Genomic DNA, 24,257 nt, shown 5'->3' with positions numbered 1-24,257 from the left:
CGTAGCACTGGAACAGGTTGCCCAAGGAGGTTGTGGATGCCCCCCCCGGAGGCATTCAAGGCCAGGCTGGATGTGGCTCTGGGCAGCCTGGTCTGCTGGTTGGCAACCCTGCATATAGCAGGGGGTTGGAACCAGATGAACATTGTGGTCCTTTTCATTAATAAAATAATGGTCCGTGTTTAAGTTTCATTTTATTATATTTATTTCATTCTCCATAAAAGCAGTGTACATGTTAGAATCTAGGTATATGTAATATACATATACCTATACATATATGTATACCTTCCTTTGGTAAAATGAAATTAGCTTGTTTGGAGTGTTTGTTTGTTTTTACTTAAATCAGCACAATTCCTTTAAAATATTAGCAAACAATTTGAAAAAAAAAATTATACAACAGGAAATCACAAAAAGAAAACCTTCTAAAAGGCCATAAATCTGGACGTTTTTAAATGAAAATACTATACAGTAAATACCTAAAAAGACACCAGGAGTGTCCTTTATCAGGAGCACACCTAAAACACAAACACACCAAGTGAGCCAGCCTGCCGCCACCGAGGCTGCATTTCCCATGCTCAGACCAGCTTGCATTCATGCTTTCTCCACTAGAGGCTCTAAATGTAACGCCAGTTTTCTACATGCTTCTTACGTTAAAGAAAGTGAATTCACACCCAAATACAAGCAAAATCTTGTGCAGTAAGACTACAAAACCAATTCCACAGTCCCAAGCCTCCTGGTAGAATCCAATGCAGTCTGAGCAGCAGAAGACAAAGTCTTTGGTACTGAGGCACAGAGGTATCCGAGGTACTGAGGTATCTGTCTGTAAACACAGGTTAATATGAAGCTACTGAAAGCCAAATGTTCACAGGAATGCTGGTTGGTGACAATCCCAGCAGGACAGGAGAGGGACAGGCAACACATCTTCCACAGGTTACTCTCTTGTGCACCTCCCTGGCTTTCCTCATCTTCCTTTCCCTTCCAGACCGAGCATGAAGCTCACAGCAAGCGCTCCATCCTTCCACCTGCAAAACCTCTAACCACTTTGGGACAACACTGCCAATCGAACAAAGTAAAAGATGATTTTTCCATCAAGCAGCCTTGCTGTCATGGTTTCACGTGTGACCCAAATGACAGGCTGAATTCTGGCCACCCAAAGCAAAAAGGTAACTTTGAGGCCCACCCTGCTCCCCATTTTGCTCAAATAGCGAGTCTAAACCATTCCCCAAAATTTCATTTCTCATACCCAGCCAGTGAGGGTCATAGTCACTCACTGTCCCCAGCAGCTGCTGTCCGTACAATGGGTCCGGAGCAGCACATGCCCCCTGGTACCTCCCTTCATATTTTGCAGGTACTGCAGGAGGGCTTGCCTCGCTAGCTGCAAAATGAGGAGAGCTGTGCCTCATCTGCTTCAGCTCAAGCATAGACTCCCCCTCGCCACAGCTCGGAATGGAACTGTTACTAAACGGAGAGGAGTTAGGTTTGGTATATGAGTAGGTCTCATCGACCAGACCTTGGTCAGCATTTAAGTAGCTTAAGACAGGCTTGCTATATGTGTTCTCTTTAGCTGCTAGATATAGGTAATCTTCTGTACATGGCTGCAAGACATCTGCATAGTAGTTTTCAGGGAACGATTTCTTCAGGTACGGGTAGTCCTGCACTTGCTGCACAGGGAGAGAGTGCTGAGGGGCACTGCCTACGGTTCCCGCACCGAACTGCTCCCCTTTTCCCATATAGTCCAGGCCGAAGTGAGACGGGGTCTGAGCGGGGACTCCACAGCTCCTCCAATGACTATCGAGCCTCGCGTACTGCGGCCCCGACCAGGGCAGCGGCTGGCCGGAGCAGCACTGGTTGCCCCCCGGCTGTAGGGCTCGCTCGGTGCCGATGCCCCCGCCGCAGTGCCCGCGCTCCTCCTTGGTGGCCGCCGCCTGGAGGGGTTGCACGCCTTCGCTCTTCTTGCGGTTCAGCTGCCTGGCCCTCCTGTTCTGAAACCAGACCTGCGACAAGAAGCAGAGTTAAACACGACGTTCCCGCCGCCCGTCAAGGCACTTTGACTCGGTCCCGCCAAAACGCGCCGACAGCCCAAAACACGCTCGCGGGGCTGCGGCCGGCCGCCGCTCTTACCTGGATTCTGGACTCGGGGATGTCGGTGAGGCCGGAGAGCTGCTCGCGCAGGGCGATGCCAGGGTACGGCTGCTTTTCGAAGGTGCGCACCAGCAGCTCCAGCTGCGCCTTGCTGAACGACGTGCGCTTCCTCCGGCCGCCCTCCCGCGGGGCGGCGCGGCGCGGCGGGGCATCGCCTGCCGGGATGCTGCGGGGCTCCATCAGGGCTGCGACGGCCGCGGCCGCTCCTCGCCTTATGAGCCCTCCGCCCGGCTCTCGGCGACCCCCACCCGCCCGGGCCTGCCCCGCCGATAGGGCCGGGTGACTCACGGCTGTCTCCCACACCTCCATTGTCATCCCATCACCAAAATACACACGGGGAGGTCTCGCCCCGCCGGAGGAGCCAAGGCGTCTCACGGCGAAGCGCCCGCCGCCGCCGCCAACCCACCCAGCGATTTTCTAATTCAAATGGAGGGTCAATAATTTAATGAGGGCAGCTCTTTAGTCCACTTGGGCCTTCTGAAAAGCCGCCTCTGCTCTCGGGCAGGCCGGCACCAACGATGGAAACAGAAGGATTCCTCTGGGCGCTGGGATGCTTCCAGGCTAAGGAATACAGGTGTCTCATGTCACCTATATGTCCACATCACCCCTTCTCGAGAAGGGAAACCATTCTGCACGTTACTGAGCAGGTTACAGGTCCTATTCAAAGTAGTGGGAGATTTCACAGAATCACAGAATTGTAGGGGTTGGAAGGGACCTCCAGAGATCGAGTCCAACCCCCCTGCCAAAGCAGGTTCCCTACAGTAGGTCGCACAGGTAGGCATCCAGGCAGGTCTTGAACATCTCCAGAGAAGGAGACTCCACCACCTCCCTGGGCAGCCTGTTCCAGTGCTCCGTCACCTCACTGTAAAGAAGTTCTTGCGCATGTTTGTGCGGAACTTCCTATGCTGCAGTTTCCAGCCATTTCCCCTTGTCCTGTCTCCACTCACCACTGAAAAGAGTCCAGTCTCGCCATTCTGCCCCCCACACCTTAGATATTTATAGACCTGGATCAGGTCCCCTCTCAGTCTCCTTTTCTCAAGGCTGAACAAGGCTGAACAATTTCTCCTTGACTTTAGTGGGATGAGCAAAACGCTGGTGCCTTGTCCAGATACTGCACCAAAACCCACTGCTAAACACTGAAGCCGCCCCCAGCTTCTACCACAGAATCACAGAACGGCCCAGGTTAGAAGGGACCTCAAGGATCTTGAAGCTCCAATCCCCACAACATGCATGGCCACCAACCTCCACATTTAATACCAGACCAGGCTGCCCAGGGCCCCATCCAACCTGGCCTTGAACACCTCCAGGGATGAACAGGGCATCCACAGCCTCTCTGGGCAGCTGTTCCAGCACCTCACCACTCTCATAGTAAAGAACTTCCCCCTGACCTCCAACCTAAATCTTCCCTCCCTCAACTTCAAACCATTTCCCCTTGTCCTGCTGTTATCTACCCTTTCAAAGAGTTGGCTCCCTCCTGTTTGTAGGCTCCCTTTAGGTCCTGAAAGGCTGCAGTGAGGTCACCCCGCAGCTTCTTTTCTCCAGGCTGAACAAGCCCATCTCCCTCAGCCTGTCTTCATAGGGGAGCTGCTCCAGCCCCCTGATCACCTTTCATCTGATCATTTTTCTTCTCCAGACAGCTCTACTGACTGAGTCATGTACAGAACAAGAAAGCTCTGTGTTTCAGTCCAAGGTGAGATTGTGACCAATTAATTCAAAAGTACTCATTCAAAAGGCAGGCCAGGAATATTCTTTTATGGAACCAGGAGTGACATAACAACTTACAGGGAGCAATGGCTGCAATGCCAAAAGGGATTAGATGTTAAAACATGATTAGAAGAGCAAGAAATCAATTAGTTAATGTAATAATTTGTCAGATTAGGCCATTAGAAGCTATTACTGAAGGTGTTCAAGAACAGCATCATCATTACTTCATGTGTCTTTTGTCTTAGCACATCTCTAGTCATTTTCAGCCTTGGAACCTGTTCCATCTTACTGTGAAACTTAAGGGTCCAAGAACAAAGTCTGCACACTATATTACATATCTGCATTCTACAGGGACCACTGTGTCTGTGATCCAAGCAGACACTTCTGGATTGAGCAGGGCAAGGGTTTTAATGTTCCACATTCCAACACTGAAATTCACAATAAAAAGAAACGCTGTCGCAGACAGGCATGACTGCCAGCCCCCATGAGTCTGCTATTCCTGAGGCTGCATTTTTTCAGGAGCTCTGCCCCATAAGGCAAGGTAAATGCTGTCAGAAGCTGCTTTGCAGTAATATCAGTAAAAACATTAAAGAATTTAAATTTAGAAACATTTGAATTTAAAAGCATTTAAATAGTATATTCCAACAGAAATGCATATGATGGCAGTGAGAATTTCAGAAGGATGACAGCAGCATGTAGTCCAGAATATCAGGGAGCAACAGCCTAAACTATTTCTCACTATTCTTTCCCATTCTTCTACCTCATCACTCTTGTCAGCCCTTGCTATCACAGCTCAGATACATCCCACAAAAATTCTTTTCTCCCTCAGAGTTTCAGGATGGTTCAGAGATTTTCCTTTCCATTTGTGCAATACAATTTGTGTACAGCCAAGCATTTTCACATAGGAGAAAGGCAAAGAGCAGACAGGTAGCAAATAGTTAATCAGTTCTAGCTACATTGGATCTGTGCTGCTAAGCTTTAATTTGCTTATATTATTCAGATACATATTTAAGGAAGAGTTGATTAAGGTTCAGACACAATAAGCAAATTTACAGAGCTTAATGGCACAGTTTTGTCAATGATCTTCTCCACAGCAAATCCAGCTTTAGCTACTCCTAATTGTCATCACACAGGATGCAATTCTGTTTGCATTTAAGCCCACAAATGACTTCACACATAGACCTGCACATGCCAGCTCCAACTGGCATATGGTACTAGAAAATTAGCCAATTCACAGAGCTGCTCCTTCCAAAAAGTGATTGTTTGCTGGCCAGGTTAGTTTGTGGCCAGCTTATTTCAGACACCAACATGAGATGAGGGATGCATAGGCACAGAGATAAAGAAGTGTTGGGGAGCCCTCATTCAAATTGACCCAAGAAAGCACAAAATTGCATATGGCCTTTCCATCTCTGCATCTTTAATACTACTATCCATGGAGTCCACAACAAACTGGGTCCAGGAAACCCATCAGAAGGTTACAAAGAGAGCTAATTCGTTCAGTCTGGCCACAGCGAAAGTGATACCCTGAGGAAAGCTAGAAAAAGAAAAAAAATTAAAAAGCTGTCATTTTTTTTTTCCTGTGCAATTTTCCAATTTTCATGGCAGAAAAAAAATATGAAAAGATGATGTCATGGGGATGACTGCAACATAAAACCGACCCTGCAGGCAGCCCTTAATACTGGTCCCAGAGGGAGAGGAAAACCCCCCCAGCACGCACACACGCCTTACAGACACAGCCTGCTCAGAAGAGATAAGGAAGGAGTCAGCAGAGGAGAAGCTCTGGGGCTTGCAGCGACTTGCACTGCTTGCTAATAGCGAGTGTCCATCACTGCTGGCTAGGTCAAATAGACAGGCTTTTGTTAACATCCTCTGGCTATGGAGAGAGTAGTTCACACTTCCTGGAGTTATTGTTTCAGGCATTCTGCCAGGCAGCCTCTTTACACCCTTCATTTCGAGAGATTTTCTTTGCAATGCTAATTGATAGAGACTTAGATTGTGAGTTTGTTTTTAAGTGAGATTCCAGGAAACAAGATGGCAATCTTGTCCTCCCCCTCCTCTGCTGCTCTTCTGCTGAGGCATTTGGACTTGGCCTAACCTAAGCCAACTTCTGCTACAGCAGCAGCTTGGTCGCACCTAGATCCAGGCACTGATCTGCCCTTGCTGACTGTGTTCCCTCAGCTGCTGTGCATCAGTTATAATCTAAGCCATCCTATGAGTCTATGTGTGGGAGAAATGTGAAGAAGAAAAACAAAACAAAACAAATCAAAACAGAAATACTGAAAGCAGTTTAACAAAAAATATCTCTTCATATCACAGGTTGTCTTCAGGTTCCCACCAAAATCCATGGAATTTTGCTGCGGATTTCAGTAAGGTCCAAAAGCGTAAACTTTCTTTGTCTTTCTTCTGCCACTGTCCCTTCAAGTCAGGGGCATGATGTAAGTGCATCTACAGAAGAATCAAAATTACATATGCTGAAAACGCAGGAAGAAAAAAAAAAATGGAAAAAAAAATGTAATGGACATTTAGGAGAGGCAGCAGAGTTATTGTTAGAAAAGGACTAGCCACAACGCTCGTTAAAATGGCTTTGAAAAAGGTTTGCATCTATCTTAGTCCAAATCAGGGCATCGCGAGCTCCTCTCCTCTCCTCTCCCTCCCAAGCAGCCCCAGTGTTAGGATATGCAAAGAACCACGGTAGCATGGATGGGATGCCAAATCACCCAGTGCTGCATGGCTCTGCCACCAGGCGCCTGCCTGGGGAGTCTGTGCTCAAGTACAGACCTCTAGAAATCCCTACATCAAACATTTTCTAGGGCAGCGCAGTGTTATTGATGTTTAACCAGATCTTTCATCCTGATGGAGGCAAGATCAATTTCACTAGTTGGTCTTCAGACATTAACACCTCATAAAAAGAATGTTCATGCTCCCTTATCTACAGTGCATCTTTAATTATCTTCTGGTACACCTTTTGCAGCCCATTACTTACAAGTCAACACCACTTTAATTATGGGCTTGGCAGTAAAAGACAGCCCTTACATCACTGAAATAAAAACACTACAAAACAACCCTGGAGAATAACAGAGATGTCATGTCCAAATGCTGTGGAATTCAGCAGAATAACATGAATTCTCTTCTACAAAGATTTCCCTCTGTGCTATACTGTCATAGAAAACATGCCTAGGAACATCCCAAGGAACACAAGCAGCCAGGAAATGCTTGTTTTCTTGCCTGCTCTGCAGGGTGCAGTGTGCTCACAGTGGCATCTCTTGTTTTGTGCACTTCCACAACGGACCAAGGCAGACAGGGTGGAGACACATTTTGCACCTCAAGCAAAAAAAGGTGAAATCATACAAAGAATCATAGAATCAGTAAGGTTGGAAAAGACCTCTAAGATCATCTAGTCCAGCGGCCCACCTACCACCAATACTGCCCTCCAAAGCAGGTTCCTTAGTACCACATGTACATGATTCTCAAAAACCTCCAGGAATGACGACTCCCCCATCTCCTTGGGCAGCCTATTCCAGTGTGACTACTCTTTCACAGAAGTTTTCCCTAATATTCAACCTGAGCCTCCCTTGGCACAACTTGAGGCCACTGCCTTTTGTCCTATCACTGACCCCCACCTCACCACAATCCCCTTTCAGGGAGTTTTGGGATAACACTTCCTTTGCAAGAGGCATTTGTTCCCCATGCAGTTCAGAACCACCTCTAAAGAGAGCTGTCACCTGCAACATGGAGCTCTTCCCTATAGCAAACGCCTTACACCAGAGTCTTGTTCTAATCTCTCTTCCTACCTCAAATGAGCATTGTTTCTAACAGCTGAAGTGCAGGAAAACAATGCTGCTGAGAACAACATGAAGTATTAAGGCTTGCTCTGACACAGTTCTCATTCAAATGGATAGGTTTCAAGGTGAAAAAGCATTAGTTTCAAGGCTTTAGAATAATCTCACAGTTCAGTTTTTCTTATATTCCACTCTTAAAATAGTTCACAGGGTGGACTGTATCTGAGATCTAGGGTCACCCTTCAGAAACCAAATACGTGTCTAGCCTGACATTTAACTTTTCAGCAGCAGCCAGAAATGGATACTTGGCTGGGGATTGCAGGTACACATAACCAGCACACTCAGCTATATAATGGTACTTTTACCCCGTACTTCGTCATTTTCATCCCACAGATCAACTACGTGTTATATGAAATAACACTTCCATTTGCTCTTAATGTGTTACCCACTAGAATCGTTTGGTGTCTGCTGCCTCCCTTACAAGAACTTGGAAAGCCACACACTGTTTCCCGTGGTTGCAGCCCACTATTTCATCAACTCCCAGCACTTTCTCCCTTCATCACTCACTTTTCCACACTGAAAAATCCCACCTCACTCACTGTAGGTGATCATCATTACTCACCCCATACCTTTGTTCATTCATATTGTCCTTTTGTTTAAGGTACAGATAAATCATGGTGTTTTAAGTATTAAGATTTAAACATCTTTTTTTTTCCTCCATTGCTTTTCCAGTAACCAGTAACTCTTAACATTTGTGGGGATTTTGTTGTTTGTTTTGGTTTGGTTTTTTACTATTACTGATAGCATTCTCACTGCTCAGCAGCACAGGATTCCTACTTGTAAGAAGCCAAGTGCTTAAATCATCACAAACCTCGTTCTTCTTTGATTGGAAAAACCTCACAGTAACCTCTGCAGTTGCAAATGAATTCACTAAAATGCTGCCTTGAAAAACAATAAAAAAAATTGTGCATAATATCCTCCCAAATCCAAACCAGTCCTCCAGAGCGCTGCCAGGCACAGGTCCATCTGGCAGGCCCTCACTTGCCCCAGCACCACCCAGATAAGTACCATTTCATTTAAATGCAGAAGTATTTGCACCCATCAGGGTCAGGTTCACAGTCTGTATTACTTTACTGCAATCTCTTCCCTCATACTCCTGATCGTCTCCATCCCTGTCTCCTTCCCCTTTGCAAGGGAGGCTCCAGCAGGCTCCTCACCATCCATGTAACCAGCAGATGCCTTGAGACTGATCTGCTCCAGAAGCACTCGTGGACTCACTGCATTTGAAGAGGGTCAGAACTCTGAACTGCAGATGTTTTGGGACAGGGACTATATCTTTTTCTGTGTGTGTGTGTTGACAGAATACAAGCACACCCACACGAAGCTATAGGAATACTACATCGTAGCCTGCCAAGCTTGATTATGATAACTAGTCACCTAAAGACGAGTGAATGTGGCCTTAAGGCTAGTCTGCTGGGCCTGGAGACAAGCTGTCTGCAGTCTTCTCCTCCCTGCTCAAGGAACTATCATCTAAGTTCCCTTGTCAGCCCTATTTCTTCTCATCTCCCAAACACCATCCCCACCCATGCGGATGTCCTGAAGCATGCTTCCCACCCACCTCACCCATATGCTCACCCATATGCTAGTGACCCCAGACCTCTGCTAGATCTGTGTTGGATTCTTGTACTGCAGCCAGTTTTTCCCTCACAAGATTCTTATTTCAGGCACAAAGAAAAAAAAAAATCTAGCTATAAAACAGTCAATTGACATGATGTTTTCATTAACTGAGAAACACGTTAAAAATGCATTAGCTGGGCCCAGCTGACCCTCAAGAGTAACACACAAGTTGGAAAACTTGCCTTTTCCCCAACACTGCACGCCCTCGTTTACCACCATGCACATGAAGAACTTGGCAAACAAAGGCTGTGGGTTTCAAAGTTGGAAATAGAAACAAGAAGACAGGAATTCCTCAGGAAAGGAAGAAGCAGCAATACCAGGTACCAACTAGTCTGTATAAAAAATAATCACTGTCATCAGGTGGTTAAGGGACAGAACAAGGCACCAGAATGCTGATGGTTCGTTGGAGATTTACTGCTTTGTCGTGTTTTAGTAGCTCAGTGTGTAATACTGCAGGATGTTGGCGTGCGCTCACAGCCCACTTTTTGAATAGTTTAAACTGGCCATGTTCTTCCAACATAAACAACTTGAGGAGGGCTTCCTGGTCACATATCATTTATCCTGGCGAGGTAGGTTCAGTATTATTAGTCTCTCAGAAGGGTGTAAAATGCTCTTTTTGTTCATACACTTTTAGAAATTCCCGACAAATACTTCATTATAAACCTAACCTAAAGGAATCCCATCAAATGCTTGTAAGATAAATTCCAACTTCATAAACTGAGTTTTCAAATGGATGCCACTTGTTAATACTCCACATTTTAAAGCTACGTCACATAACAAAAGAAATCCATCAGAACGGTCTGCAAAATATTTTTGTAGGAATAAAGTTATTGACTTCCAACAGACACCAACAGAAGCAACTATAGATCTGTAAAATGCACACTTGTAATCAACACTGATGCTATTTTGGCAACGTGCATTTCAAACTGGTGAGCTTCTGCTGGCTGTTTAGAAAGGCTTATTAATGCAATGTTGGCTGAAGCACGTCATGATAAAGAAATCTGTTTCTTTTTAATAACACTGTGAAAGCACACAGGATGGGCACACAGAACTCAACGTCAATTGATCTCTAAAATGCACAAACCAAATACAACACTCTGCAGCTTAAAAGTAATACTCAGTTCTTAATCTCTGCAAAGACTAAAGAAGGAGGCTGGGGCCTTTACAGCCGGCAATTTCCAAGACTTGCATTATGCTCCTGATTATATTCAAAATACAACAGAAGAGACCTAGATTTATCAAGCACACACAGAATAGGGATACGTCAGGGAGATGTGTAATTACTTGCAAGACACAAAGAATCACAACCAGCAGAAGTACTGCACCTCACAGTTTCTCCTTATGCACTTCTCATTACTCTTTAAAAGTTATTTTTAAGTATGTGCATGTGGTACAAATGTTGGCCATTATCTGTGAAACTACCAGGCTTGTCAAACAGCAGCAGGCAATATTTTAAAGACCGTATATTTCCTTAGATTCTTTAGTCCTAGAACTTACAGTGACATAATGTTCAATACTCCACTAGAAATTAAAAATGACAGAGGAGCAAAGTCGTACGTTAACTGGTTAAATTAGCAATCAGACATTGCTTCCAGTAGCTTCATTACAGCACTGTATCTTATATTGATAGTTTCATCTCCTTAGGTAACTTCCGCTGACTGCATCCCATCTTTTTTATTCAAGCTTCAAAACCATTTTAAAGCTGGAGTAACTTCCTAAAAGGAGCCCAATACCATAATCCTCACTAATACAGCAAGCAGCTGTTTACACAGTCACATCCCTGACTTCAGTGGGATGACTCATGCAATAAATGTTGGTCTGGATTAGAGTAACCACCACCACCACCACCACCCCCCTTTCTTTTCCTTTTTCTTTTTCTTCCTTTTGGGAAGAATTTTAAAAGACACAGAAGAGCCAACATGTCTCTATCTACTCTCCTCCGGCATCTACCAGAACACAAAACAAAAGAGGCAGACTACCTGGCAAATACCCTTTGTACTTCCCGATGAAAGTGAGATAGTCAATATCTCTAAGTTAGAGATAGCAAATGTTTCTAAACTGGGGGATGGGGGAGAACGACAAGTTTTCTCCAGTATTAGATACAACAAAAACGCCAACATTTGAAAATCTAAGAAAGTGATATGCTGTTATAAACAACGTGTGAAATGAGCCAGATATGTCTTAGGCATTAGTAAGAAAGAATGCACTACTCCATTTTATTGTTTTCAGCAGAACTGCCCCATTTCAGCTACATAACCAGTCACTGTGGAGATGTCAGGACCCTCCAGGCATAATTTCAGCAGTGAAAAAAAACAAAACTCACAGCATTACTTAAAAAAAGTAGTATCTCTGTTTTTGAGATATACAGGACAATCATTCTGCCATCATTCTCATGCTTCAGTTAGCAGCCATCCTGTGCAAGTGAAAGAGAAAAGTTTTTATACAACTATGAGAGAGCACACTTCTTTCCCCCTAACTTGTTTTTAAGACTGTGCTTTCTCTCTTTTTTATGGCCTTAACTACTACGAAATAGTGGTCTTTCCAACCTTAATGATTCTATAATCGTTCTGTGATCATTCGATGATCAGGGGACTGAAGCACCTTTCCTATGAAGACAGGCTGAGGGAGATGGGCTTGTTCAGCCTGGAGAAAAGAAGGCTGTGGGGTGACCTCACTGCAGCCTTTCAGGACCTAAAGGGAGCCTACAAACAGGAGGGGAGTCAACTCTTTGAAAGGGTAGATAACAGCAGGACAAGGGGAAATGGTTTGAAGTTGAGGGAGGGAAGGTTTAGGTTGGATGACAGGAGGAAGTTCTTTACTATGAGAGTGGTGAGGTGCTGGAACAGCTGCCCAGAGAGGCTGTGGATGCCCTGTTCATCCCTGGAGGTGTTCAAGGCCAGGTTGGATGGGGCCCTGGGCAGCCTGGTCTGGTATTAAATGTGGAGGTTGGTGGCCGTGCATGTTGTGGGGATTGGAGCTTCAAGATCCTTGAGGTCCCTTCTAACCTGGGCCACCCTGTGATTCTGATTCTATGAAAACAGTCCCAGTGAGCAATCTATGTAGCCTGACACAGAGTAAAGCCATACTGCTCATCACTGAATACTTATAGAGCCCCATCATTGCTGATTGTTAGTTACCGGCATATGCATGTGCTCCAGCACAGGAAGCTGTTTTGATGCATCACACAAACACATGTTACAAAGAGTGCACTAACTGTGTGAGGTGAGTGAGCTGCATGATGCTGAGCTGCCAGATCTCATTCCATCACTGTGTAACATGGGTTAGAGGAAGCACTAGCAATCTCAAAAGTCAGGGCTGGTGAAGCAAAACAGGCAGAAACAACTTTGTTTCCTCTGACCTTGGCAAAGTGAGTTGGTTCATCATTTTTCCTCACTTCACATAGTGCTGTTTTCAGCCACACTTCCTAATTCAGATCATCAGTACTTGAGGGGGGCATATAAACAGGAGGGGGAATGGATGTTTATGAATGTGGATAGTGATAAGACAAGGGAATGGTTTTAAACCAGACAGGGGAGGTTTAGGTTTGATATTAGGAGGAAGTTTCTCACCCAGAGGGTGGTGAGGCACTGGAACAGGTTGCCCAAGGAGGTTGTGGATGCCCCATCCCTGGAGGCATTCAAGGCCAGGCTGGATGTGGCTCTGGGCAGCCTGGTCTGCTGGTTGGCGACCCTGCACATAGCAGGGGTTTGAAACCAGATGATCATTGTGGTCCTTTTCAACCCAGGTCATTCTGTGATTCTATGCTTGCCAGTAAAGGTAATTCACTGACAATTAACACTTCCAGCACTGGGACAGTAGCTAAATACGAAAGCATACATAGAAATCTTTGCCCAAAATATGATAGAATAAAACTCAGCCAGACTGCAAAAGCCAGCTGCCCTAGAGTTAGCCGTCTGGCACATTCTAGCAAATGCTACAAAACAGTGATAAAGACTTATGAGATAATCTGTCTTTTGCCTTCAAAATCTGTCTCCAAAATAAAGAGGAAACGGTGTGTAAAAAGCCAGGCAGGAGTTGTTAAAACACTTGATTTAATATACAGCATAGATCCCAGCGTGCTTTATCATAACATGGCTTGGGTTGAAAAGGACCACAACGATCACCTAGTTTCAACCCTCCTGCTACGTGCAGGGTCGCCAACTACCAGACCAGGCCACTGGAAACCGCGGGCACACTGGAAGTGAGCCGAAGTCCATCCCGCTCACCTGGGCCGTGTCTCAGAGGTGCCGGCACCTGCCCGCGCCGCCCGCTGCGCTGCTTCCCCCCGGCACCACGACCCGCAGCAGCCCGGTCTCGCCGCCAGGGGGCGCCGCGTGCTCAGCGGCCGGCGTGAAGAGGCTGGGCTGCAGGAAATGACGGGGGCCGCGGTCGCTCCGCCCCCTCGCTGCACTGTTTACCTGCGGCGGCGGCTAGCGGCCCAGCGCTGGACGGCAGGATGACGGGTGCAGAGCGGGTGCGCGATGGCAGCTGCCACTTCCAGCGCTCGCGGCTCATCTGGATGATCGGCATCATCTTCGGCATGATCCTGCTGGGCGTAAGTGCTGGGCGTAAGGGCGGCGGGCTCGCGAGCACTGCGATTGGGATTGAGGTGACGGGAGGGGGGCGGCCATCCCAGCCATCGTCGACCCGCGTGGGTCTGACTGCTGTCGGAGATGCAGCCGTGGCGCGGGGGGCAGGCGAGACAGCGGCCCTCGAGGACCTTAACGTTAGTAATACTGTTTTTGTCTCCGCAGTGGGTATCGCTGTCACCTTCAACCATCCCTTACAGCTATTTGGGACTGTTTGGTAACTTCCTTCGTTATTTAGCGGACAACTACCACAAGTGGGTGTGCTATGGGTGAGTGCCATCTGGCTGCCTGCTCCTCTCTGGCTGTCCGTAACCTAGCTGTTAAGTACACTTGGAGCTCTGCTGCCGGGCTCAGCGCAGCTCAGGGTGCGGGACAAGAAGTACTGCAGGAGATGAGGCAGGCTGAGGCCAGGCTGGAAGGATGAGAACTCAGCTTACAATTTGGCATCTCTGCTGGTATCCTGAGAAAGGAAAGCATACAGATAATACTTTCAGAGACAGTTACTGGTCCCTATTTAAACTTACGCTTGCTGTTATTTTGCCAGTTTGTTGCTCAAGTAGTCTAATCCTTTGATCTTAAGAACTGGAAAACATTTCTCTGTAGCCCAGCACTTTTCTATGCTGTCTCCTTACGGGAATCCTCAGCCTGCCTTATTTATTTCACTGTATTTCATGTAGTCTTTGCTTAAAGCTTCCTGTGCTTTAGCAAGGTACTGAACTGATCCTAATTGGATGTCCTTTTTATGAAAACTTTCAAGACAGGTTTAAATAATTCTCACGTTCTATATTCTCTATCTGTACACACAGTTGAACTATACCTGTACGCATAGAACTATACCCTTAAAAGCTTCCCTAACGCTACAGGATCACTAAAATTACTTCTGTAGGTAAAAGAATAGGTTTTGCATATTTAATTAAACCGCTGCATTCAGTCAGCTTAACCAAGTACTGAAACTTGTGGAAACATGCAGTGGGTACTCAAAATGGCAAGTTCAGGTGTACTGTATGAGTTTGCATTATACTTTCTAGCTTTCTGGGCTCTAGGTTCTTCTAAGACAGTGCTTTTTTTCCCCACATCTAAGATAAGCAGTGCCTTCCTTTCTAGCTTAAGGTGTAGCGACATTGCTGTGCTTACAGTTTGACACCCTTTGCATAATAGATCTTAGAACAGTCTTCACTCTGATGTAAAACAAAAATAAAATGCATTTTCTTTTTATTAGGTTCTACGTATCCTGGTTGATTCACATCGTAGAAGCCTTGTATGGTATAAAATTATGCCAGTAAGTTATCTCCCCCCTACTTCTTATCTCAGATTTTCTGGAAAGGATTTCTGGTACAAGTGACACTTAAGTTACAAACTGATTTTGGTGGTTGTTAGGAGTAATATTAGTTCTGAGGGTGCTGGTCAAGTTCATGCTGGAGTGTTCCTTTGCTGTCATCCACAGGAGGTTACTGCTGTACTGGATAGCAAAAATTAGGAGATGGCAGCTTGGGAAACTGGCAGCAAGGTCTGCCAAAGCTCATCTGGCTGCAACCAAACACAATGTTCTGTACAATTGTTTGTTTGTTTTTTGACAATTACCCTTTGTGTAATAGGCAGGTTCTTATTCATTGTTGGTTCAGGTGCTGGGTAACAGCACCTCAGATAGCAGGGGGGAAAATAGGTAGGTGTTTAATCAGGTCTTACCTCATCAGAATTTTGCCTCCTGTTGAAATAGATTGCATCTGTATTGTGAAAATAGACTTGGATATCTCCATTCGGGATTACTTAAGATCTAGTTATATATGCAGGTCTGTGAAATAGAATACTCACTAATCAGATTCTAATGCCAACCAAGTCTTAAGTTAGGATAACAAATCATTTGGGAGTTCTTCTATTCCTTTTAATGTTGTTTCTAATTCAGAAGAATTAGAAATGCTCCTATTTTGCATTGATTCTTCCCACTCCACAGAGATGTCAGATTAATTTGCCATTGTGAGAATTACTTTTTCAACTTACTTTAATTAAGGCCCTATCTGTCTCTAGCTTCTCAGATAACATCTCTTGGAAGCAAAGCAATTTTGTTCCATTGATAGCTATTTCAAGTGGCTCTCAACCATATTTTCTGCCTTCAGAACGATATCTAATGATTAACTATTTACTGAACTCCAGTTGTAAGCTTTAACTTTCAATTAAACCTTTAACTCCGGTTCTGCTGAAAGCTTTTACATATATTGGCTTAAGGTTACGTTAAGAGTGAGGCAATTTCATTACTATTGAGCATACCAAGTGGATGTATTGCAAACAAATAATTAAGTTTCTGCAGATCAATGTTAAAGGCCATAGGAAAGCATGGATTGTGTGCCTATCTTCTGTTGAGGCAGACTTCTGTACGTAACTAAATAGTACTTTCCTATTAGCACTAAACACTGTTTAATGATGAAAGAGGTAGTAACATCTACACATGAACATCACAAAGGAGACATGAGGAAGAACTGGAGAGAAAGGAGGTATAAATTAATTAATTATTAGTGGTGCTTTCACTGAGTTTTGCTCTGTGTTTCTTCATACAGTCTCTTCAAGTAAGTTTGCTTTATATATAAAAAGGTAAAGTTCTTGAAACCTAGTTTTTCAGTGTCTGGACTCATTTGGAAACACTGCATTTGGGATTATAAAAGTTTTCCCACAGCTGGTAAGAAGAAATCTAAGAACAACAACAAAAAAACAACCAACAAGTGCTGTGTTAATCAGTACTAACTACACATTCATTTTCTGTGTAGACACAACAGATGAATGCTTGCAGCAAAAGTCAGTAGAGGGAGCTCCCTTCTAAAATTGACAAGTTTAAGTATGCTTATGCTTGACATAATTCTCTAGAAACATGATAACAGTTGTTTCAGCTTTCATGTTTTTGCTTCTCTCAAAGTATTTCCCAACAATACTAAATTGCAAGAGGTGGTGTGACATTCCTGAGCAAGACAATTATCTTTACTAAGATGAATGTGATTCAGTTTTTGGGAGGTAAAAAGTGTGACAGTATTGGTACTGTGGGCTGAAGTTACTATTGCTTCACATCCCTAGTGTATGTAGTGGAGCATGTCAGCTTGCAGACCGGTTCTTTATAGCATTACTAGACCTCTTCCTGTAACAAACAAAAGATTTGCATATGCTGATTTAAAACTAATTGGCTTAAATCAGGTCAAGCATCTTGAGCCCCCTCTGCTTTCTTTTTCTAGCCACAAATTCAGGCAGCAGTGCTCTGCCATCCTGTACTGCACAGTCACACCTGAGCAATTGTCAAGCCACTTTGCCTTGCTAATGTACAGACTACCTCCAGAGTCTGTAGTCAGCAAGAAGGTACTCACAGACTTGTGGTGAAGAGCAAAGGTAGATTTGTTTTAAGCTTGTCTTACTTATTGATCCTTGAATTATGTAAGCTTATCACATGACACAGCACAGACTGAAGTTGCAGGTTATGTATTACTGAGGAAGTTGTATGCACAAAACCTCTGTAAGTTTCTGTTGACAGCTTATAATCCACTAAAATCCTAAGAACTAGTGCTGTCTTGTAGGAAATAAGTTTCAGTTGGAAACAAGTCTGAGATTAAATGTTCTAAACAAGTCTTAAGTATCAAGGTTAGGTAGAAGTACCTTTTTAATTATCGCAGTGTAGTCTGCGAGACTAAGCTTTTTGATACATCTTATGCTTTTGTTAATGTTACAGATCTAAAGGCATCACTGACCCAGCAGTTCAGTTCCACTGGTTCATTCAGACACTTCTATTTGGGTATGCTTCCTTCGGTCTCCTGGTGTCTTACAAGCCTCCAGTCAAGAAATACTACTAGAAGCCTGTGACAGAAGTCTCCTCTCACATACTTCATCCTTATTTTTCAGAAAACAACCTCACATGTTTAGAAGCTGTAATTAGCTAAGTTACATTCCTACTACATGATGCAGTGCCCTTCTACCAAAGTAACACTCTCTTGCTAAAGAAGAAACTCAGCTATAATTCAAAAGGCACTGTGGATGGTTTGGTAGAAATTCAGCCTGTCAGTCTTGGCACTGCCTAAGTTTCATTCTGTTACGCAAGAGCCAAAGGTTGCAGCCTTGCACTGTTTGAGATAGATTGTATACTCCAGTTGTCATTGGTGAGAAAAGGACCTGACAGTACTTAGTAGTGGTTCATAGGTGACCTTTCCACGGGGAGAATTTTTCTTCTACAACAGAAATTGTTATTTATGGCCACAAAGCAACTTGCACCTGTTTTGTGGCAGGATCTAAGTTGTTTCTACAGTTCTTCTACAGGACTTTTTACTAGCTTTTTCTATGTTAGAGCCTAGTCTGTGTTATTTGTTTTGTCAACTTACTTTCTTTAACAAAGGACAGACTTCTTTATTGCTGCAGGCACATTAAAAAGACCAAGTCCTTTAAAAGACTGAGTTCAGGTTGAGGTGCAGCGATGAGCTGGGATACATAAAGAACTTAAACTTGGTTTAATACAGGTACCTTAAGTTTCATGCAGCACATCCTCATCTTTCAAATGTAGATTTTCATCTCTGAGTTAGTGCAGTATATGCTATAGAGCATAGAGAGAATCCTGTAGCTTTTTTGAGAACTAATTTATTATCCAAGAATAAAAGCACAACATTCCAAAAGCGAAGTCTTGTAGGCTGTCACATGAAAAGCATAACAAGTCAGCACTCATCCCATCTGCCAGATGTTCAGTTTCTGAAATGTTTGGTTTGTAGACCACATTAAGCATCCCTCAGAGTATTTTCTTTATGTCTAATTGATCCTTTTAATCTGATAATCTGTTTTACATCTCTCAGTATTTAACCAGAATTAACTTCTCTCTTATTTAAACCACTTTCAGAAACAATTACTATTTAAAATATTTGTCATTTGGGGAGAGGTTTTTACCACATCACCCATGATGCTACTGTTCTAGTAAAAAGAAGAGAACACAGGCTTTGCTCAAAAGAAAAGCTTCTTGAGTCAGTAATGAGCAAGCATTTACCTAGTGTAGCATGTATGGACTATGCTGTGCTATAAGATGTCTGATACAGAAGTCTTACTAAGTACAGGTACTTGAGGTTTTTGCTTTTTAGCTAGAACTAAGAGCATAGAGAAATGAAGAGCTTTAAATGGTGGAGTGGCTTTTTTTCCTTTTTTTTTTTTTTTTTTGACCAATGCCCAACTGATACCACTAACAGTTTTTAGGAAAGTAGAAAGTACGTTTAGTGGTTAGAAAACCACAGGAATAAAGAACCTGGGCTAGGTTTCCCTGTGTAACTCTGTATCTTACTGTGATCCTTTAATAAAGATTGAAAAAAAAATAATAATAATGTAGATTTTCTTTTTATTTTATCCTGGAAATAGATGTATTAAGTAAATTTCATTTAACTAGTCATTATCTTTACACTACTATAAATACTTGGAACACACAGCATCAGCTTTTTCTTAACTGGTTTGTCTTTGTTTCCCACTATTCACTTTCCATCTAAAGTAAAGCTACCAAGTCAGGACTAGTCTGTTACCTTGCCCTGCCAGCTGCAGCCTGCAGAGCAAGCACTTGTGTTGCCAGCTGTCAGATCCTTTCAGGTGGGTTCAGGAATTTCAAGCAATGGCTTCTTTGAGCAGTTAGCAGCCTACTTTGGACTCCACTCAATTAGAAGAGCTTCCTTTTAGAGTTAAAGCAGGAAAACGTTTCTCAGTGCAAGACAAGCTATAAAATAGGCAGTCAATAGACAGCTGCCTTAATTGCAAGCTATTTCCAAGCTGGAACAAATTTTTAGCAAAACAACAGCATCAGCTGATGACCAGAGAGAAGCATTTCTCCAGGCTATCCTGATGAAGTATCACTCTTGATCATCTAGAATAGTTTTTTCCACTGCAATCAAAATACTCTCTATTAAAAAAAAAAAAAAAAAAAGTGGGGAAAGCAAAGAAAACTATGAAATCTATCCTTATTTTCTTAACAGCAGCACAGAGTTCAGACTGCCACATCTGCAGTCAACACATCCAGCCCTCCAGACTTGCAGATGTTAGTGCTTTGCTGTAGAGTCTCAAAAAGTGTTACTTCCTACCAAAAGGAAAACCATATGAAGCTTACAGAAAGGCTTTTACAGTTAAAGAGCATCACTAAAAATAAAAGGGTAAACCACCAAGAAAGCTAAGCTAACATTATGAAAGGTTTTCAGGATGGCTATTTCTGCCAAGCAGACAGATAATACTGCTGAATAGAAATAAATGGAGTTGAACCATCCATTTCAAATTGAAACCATAAGGAAAAAAATCCCCCTATGAAAACCAGCGTGTGAAGATATGTATATTTATGCTAGTAATATGAAGAAAGAAAGAAATAGAAGTACCTGCTTTGTAGGCATTTGCTAAAATGAGTTATTTATTTTACTTGCATATTAAAAAAAAAAAATCATACAAATAGTAACTACCATCACTTCTAACAATGGTCTTACGCTGGGTTTGCTTAGTAACTTAAGCTCAGAATGCAATTCCAAGAAACTACCCAGATTCTTTTTTCGTCTTCAAAGCATCATTCATGGAAGCGGGTGGACATGAGTGCAATATACTTGTTGAAACAGAGTCACCTCTGGGTCAGTATACTTAAGAAATCACTGCTCAGAATCTCATTCTGTTGATGAGTCTGGGTCAGGAACTGCAACATGAGCACAGGGGACCAGCTCAGAAACTTTCTTAAATCCAAATAGAAGACAATGAGATGCTTCCTATTTGTTTACAAGAACTTTTTCTCAAGTCTTTGGGGTCATAGGTCATTTTTGCAAGGAAGTTATGAAAAGAAGCCTCAAAATCATATCATGTTGTCTTGGTTTGCTTCTCTTTCACTCTAACCTAGATTCTTCTAAAGACAATGGGAGGGAACTTTGTAAATCACTAAGTGGTTGGTCGTTAAACGTATTTAATTTGCCTAGGAATGGATAGCTGGTTTCCCAAATGGCAACGTAGCCCTGTTGCAACTGGGGAAGCAGCCTGTTGTAGAGTCTGCAGGAAGTTTGTCTGCTATGATCAGGGTCTTCAAAGTGTTGCCATCTGCTGCCTGTGGGCACTGTGGTGTGCTCTGGAGAGGAAGGGGTGGCAGACAACAGACATACAGAAGATTTTAAAAGTGCACTGTTCTAGAAAGCATTAACTCACTGATTGTAAGGCTTTCATACTTTCAAGATTCTAAAAGAAAGAACTAATACAGAGATGTTTTCATGAAAGAGAAATCAAGTTATACATTCCTTCTGTATACCTCATATGTAAATAATGAGAAGGGAACATCCATTCATGCTTCTTGATTACACTACTGTTGTAAACATCAGGTTTTTCTTTGTGCATAAGTAACTCAGCTTATTTCAAGACTCAGTGAAATACTTTGGCACATGCCGTAAGCCCACACATTCAGTTCACCTTGTCAGTAGGGTGTTTGTTCAGACCGGTGTCTGTATGAACTAATCAAGAGACCATCATGGTGTGTTTTAATAAAGGGGTGAAAAAAAAGGCCCTCAGCATTTCCTTCATTGTCGGCCATCAGCCTGGCAGGTCCCCTACAACACCAAACATAATTGCAGCATGTGAATGACTGCAGGCAAGGAAGAGAGAGGGGAAAGAAATACGGCTTCATCTTTTATCGGAGTTCTTACAGACTTCTCTTTAAGAAAAAACTCTTAGGTGCCTCTTGAGGAAATAGGCAGAGACATCAACTTACTGACTCGAAAAGCAACACAGGTTAAAATCTTAAAGACACTCCAGGCATCCTAAGGACCAGACATCATAAGAAAAACAGAACAGGAAAACTAACACTCACCTCCACAACTTCCAGGAGCTCAAAAGATTTAAAATGTTCACAGTAGCCAACAAACAAACAAACAAACAAAAAAGAAAGAAAAAAGAAAACACACACCACCAGAACTCTCTTTTTCTTCCTATGGGCAGGGCAAGCCCCTCATATCGTTTCTGTGGATGCACTCAGGTGTGCTTGATTCACCTCTGCCCTGCCCTCAGGTCTTTTTTAAAGAGACATGGGCGAGTTGGGCTTTGGGATCTTATTATTTATGCACAATACTGAATTACTTCAAAACATTCATATTTTGTTAGGATGCTTCCAATCACTGGCTACATTTTTTAGTGCCATCATCTGACTGAAGAGAAATGCATCAGCCCAGGAATGTGTGATAGTCAGCAGAATTTGCCCTCCACTGGTATAAAAAAGTTAGGAGCATATGAAAGATAAGGTCAGTAGTAGAATAAATCCTGCAAACTTCAATATCCCATACATGGCAACTCATTTACAGTTAAACTCATGGCAAAGAAGGTGACTGAAGAATCCAAGGCCATCAAATAAATGACTGACAGTAATTTAAGCCCAATCCAGGAGCCTCCAGGAGCTTCATGTTTTGTTTTCTGATCACTAAAGCACATGCTTACCTTTGGATCTAGCAAAAGTTTGATGCAGCATGTCAAATACACTTACTGCATTTTGGAATGAGAAGGTGGAACGTGTCCCCAGATCTTCCAAAAGTAGGTTGAATGCAAGGGACAGCTTGTGAGGATGCATGGGATAATGGTTCCTGATGCTCTGTGAACATTACTGGCAAAGTTTTACATGTTGATGCAGAGCTAAGATGTCTTGGCTTAGGAAAGTAGGAATCCATGTGAGAAGAGATATTTCCAAGAGAAGATAAACCTTGTTTGCTTCAGTTCTTGGAAGAAGTTCTGCTGTGGCCGGAACAAATCCTGCATCACAGAGCTGCTCCCAGCATTAAGCAGCTTAGCTCCAACAGAATTAACCAGGTCAAGGCATTCCCCTCCATTGGAAATAAGAACACGCATTCTATCTAGTAGAATTTGCTACGTTCTACAACAGAAGGCCTGCTTTAGTTAAGTTTGCAATATTTATGAGAGTACGTCTAAAACCTGATTCACCTAAGAAACCAGATGGACCTGCGTAACAGCAGTACAGAATGGTATCATTATTTTAAGGAGATTTATACTGAAGAATATGTTACAATTTATGGTGATACCTAATACTAAAACAAACAAACAAACTGTGTCTGTCATATGTGACATATCAAATAACTTACAGATAATGCTTTCAATTTTTTTTTCCAAAGCAGAGTTTTGAGAACATGCAGCAATTCTCAGTTTTTGTTGTTGAATCTCTTACCTCACTCATCCCATTAAGTGAATATTGTCTAAATGCAGTTATCTCTGATTAAAAATGAAATCACTAATATTCTGAGTTTCTAGAAAAGTAAAATCCAGGATAATGCATGACAACAAACCAAGAATTCAGACAGCAAAAGCTGTCAGCCACTGTTGAGACCTTTGGTTATAAAGTCTGAATTTGTTCTCGTATAGATACCTAAAACACCCTCATAATTTTCTGAGAGGTTTCCCAAAGGAGATGAAAGGGTAATTTGACCCTCATTTCTAGTGTTTTTACCTCCCCAAGTCTGCTCTTTGGTGAAGCGATCCATCACCTGCTTCAGTGATAACAACAGTATGCAATATATATTCTGTCATCGTGTGTTTCTATACAGATTTCTTAAATTCTTGTGATTGGAAACAAGGAGTAGTGTCCCTCTCACAGGCTGTAATTTACAGAACACATTCTGGTGGCCAAACAAGAGCTCAAAGAAAACAGAATCATAGAATGGCCTGGGCTGAAAAGGACCATAATGGAGTATCAATAATTCCTTAGTTACATGTACAAGTCAACGTGGTCCTTCCAAAAACACACCAAAGCAGTGAACTTCTTTTATTTATCCATCAGCCTCTGCCCCATTTCCACTCCTTTATGAGCCACAATAAAGAAGGACAAATAATTTGTAATTCCTTAGACACGAGCAGAAAGGTGGTCGTTGTACACACACTTGGAGAAAGGCATTCCAATGAATTTCTCTTACATCTCTTGCCATCCCGTTATGTTACCGTATCAGTAGGTCTTCATCTCCAGCAATGAAAACAGTATTTAGGTCAATGTGTTCTTTCTTAATTGCATTAGCCACTTGCCTAAGACTTGGGCTTCCTTCGCTCCCTAAGCTGCCTTTCCTTAGTAATGTGTGGTCTTTAAATATATTTCACTCTTAACGTTGCACTTAATCTGTCAGGTGAGAAGGGTCAAGTCTGCTTTAGGCAGAATAAAGTGATAAGTGGGATTCTAATTAGAAAACTCAAAAGAGTGGAGAGACCCCTTCTTACAATAAATCGTTCCCATCTTATGGCTAGCTTTTACACTCCAAAAGCAGGGGTGAGAACTTGTTTTCTGCACATGTGGTCTAATTATATTCAGAATTTTTTCTGTTTTCATTTTTTAAAACTTTTGCAACATGTTCTGAAACCTTATAAATAAGGAAAAAGTACAATA

General features: G+C 43.0%; 2 protein-coding genes across 2 annotated transcripts; one reads left to right on the top strand and one right to left on the bottom strand.

Annotated features, from left to right (window-relative positions):
* Positions 1–446: 446 nt before the first annotated feature.
* Positions 447–2,448, bottom strand: LOC125693678 (paired box protein 6 homolog). The gene is made up of 2 exons (XM_048945871.1): positions 2,119–2,448; positions 447–1,991 (listed from the first exon to the last, which is right to left on the bottom strand). Exons 1-2 carry the CDS (start codon positions 2,446–2,448, stop codon positions 1,110–1,112), a joined length of 1,212 nt encoding a protein of 403 aa, XP_048801828.1. The 3' UTR covers positions 447–1,109.
* Positions 2,449–13,678: 11,230 nt separating this feature from the next.
* TMEM254 (transmembrane protein 254) lies at positions 13,679–19,201 on the top strand. Its single transcript, XM_048944706.1, has 4 exons — positions 13,679–13,854; positions 14,054–14,157; positions 15,108–15,167; positions 17,592–19,201. The coding sequence occupies exons 1-4, from the start codon at positions 13,756–13,758 to the stop codon at positions 17,710–17,712; spliced, it is 384 nt and encodes a 127-aa protein (XP_048800663.1). The 5' UTR covers positions 13,679–13,755; the 3' UTR covers positions 17,713–19,201.
* Positions 19,202–24,257: the final 5,056 nt, after the last annotated feature.

This window comes from Lagopus muta, chromosome 5 (assembly GCF_023343835.1).
Source record: "Lagopus muta isolate bLagMut1 chromosome 5, bLagMut1 primary, whole genome shotgun sequence".
Classification (NCBI taxonomy): Eukaryota; Metazoa; Chordata; class Aves; order Galliformes; family Phasianidae; genus Lagopus; species Lagopus muta.
The sequence above is the reverse complement of the archived record's forward strand: the minus strand, read 5'-3'. Positions and strand labels throughout refer to the sequence as shown.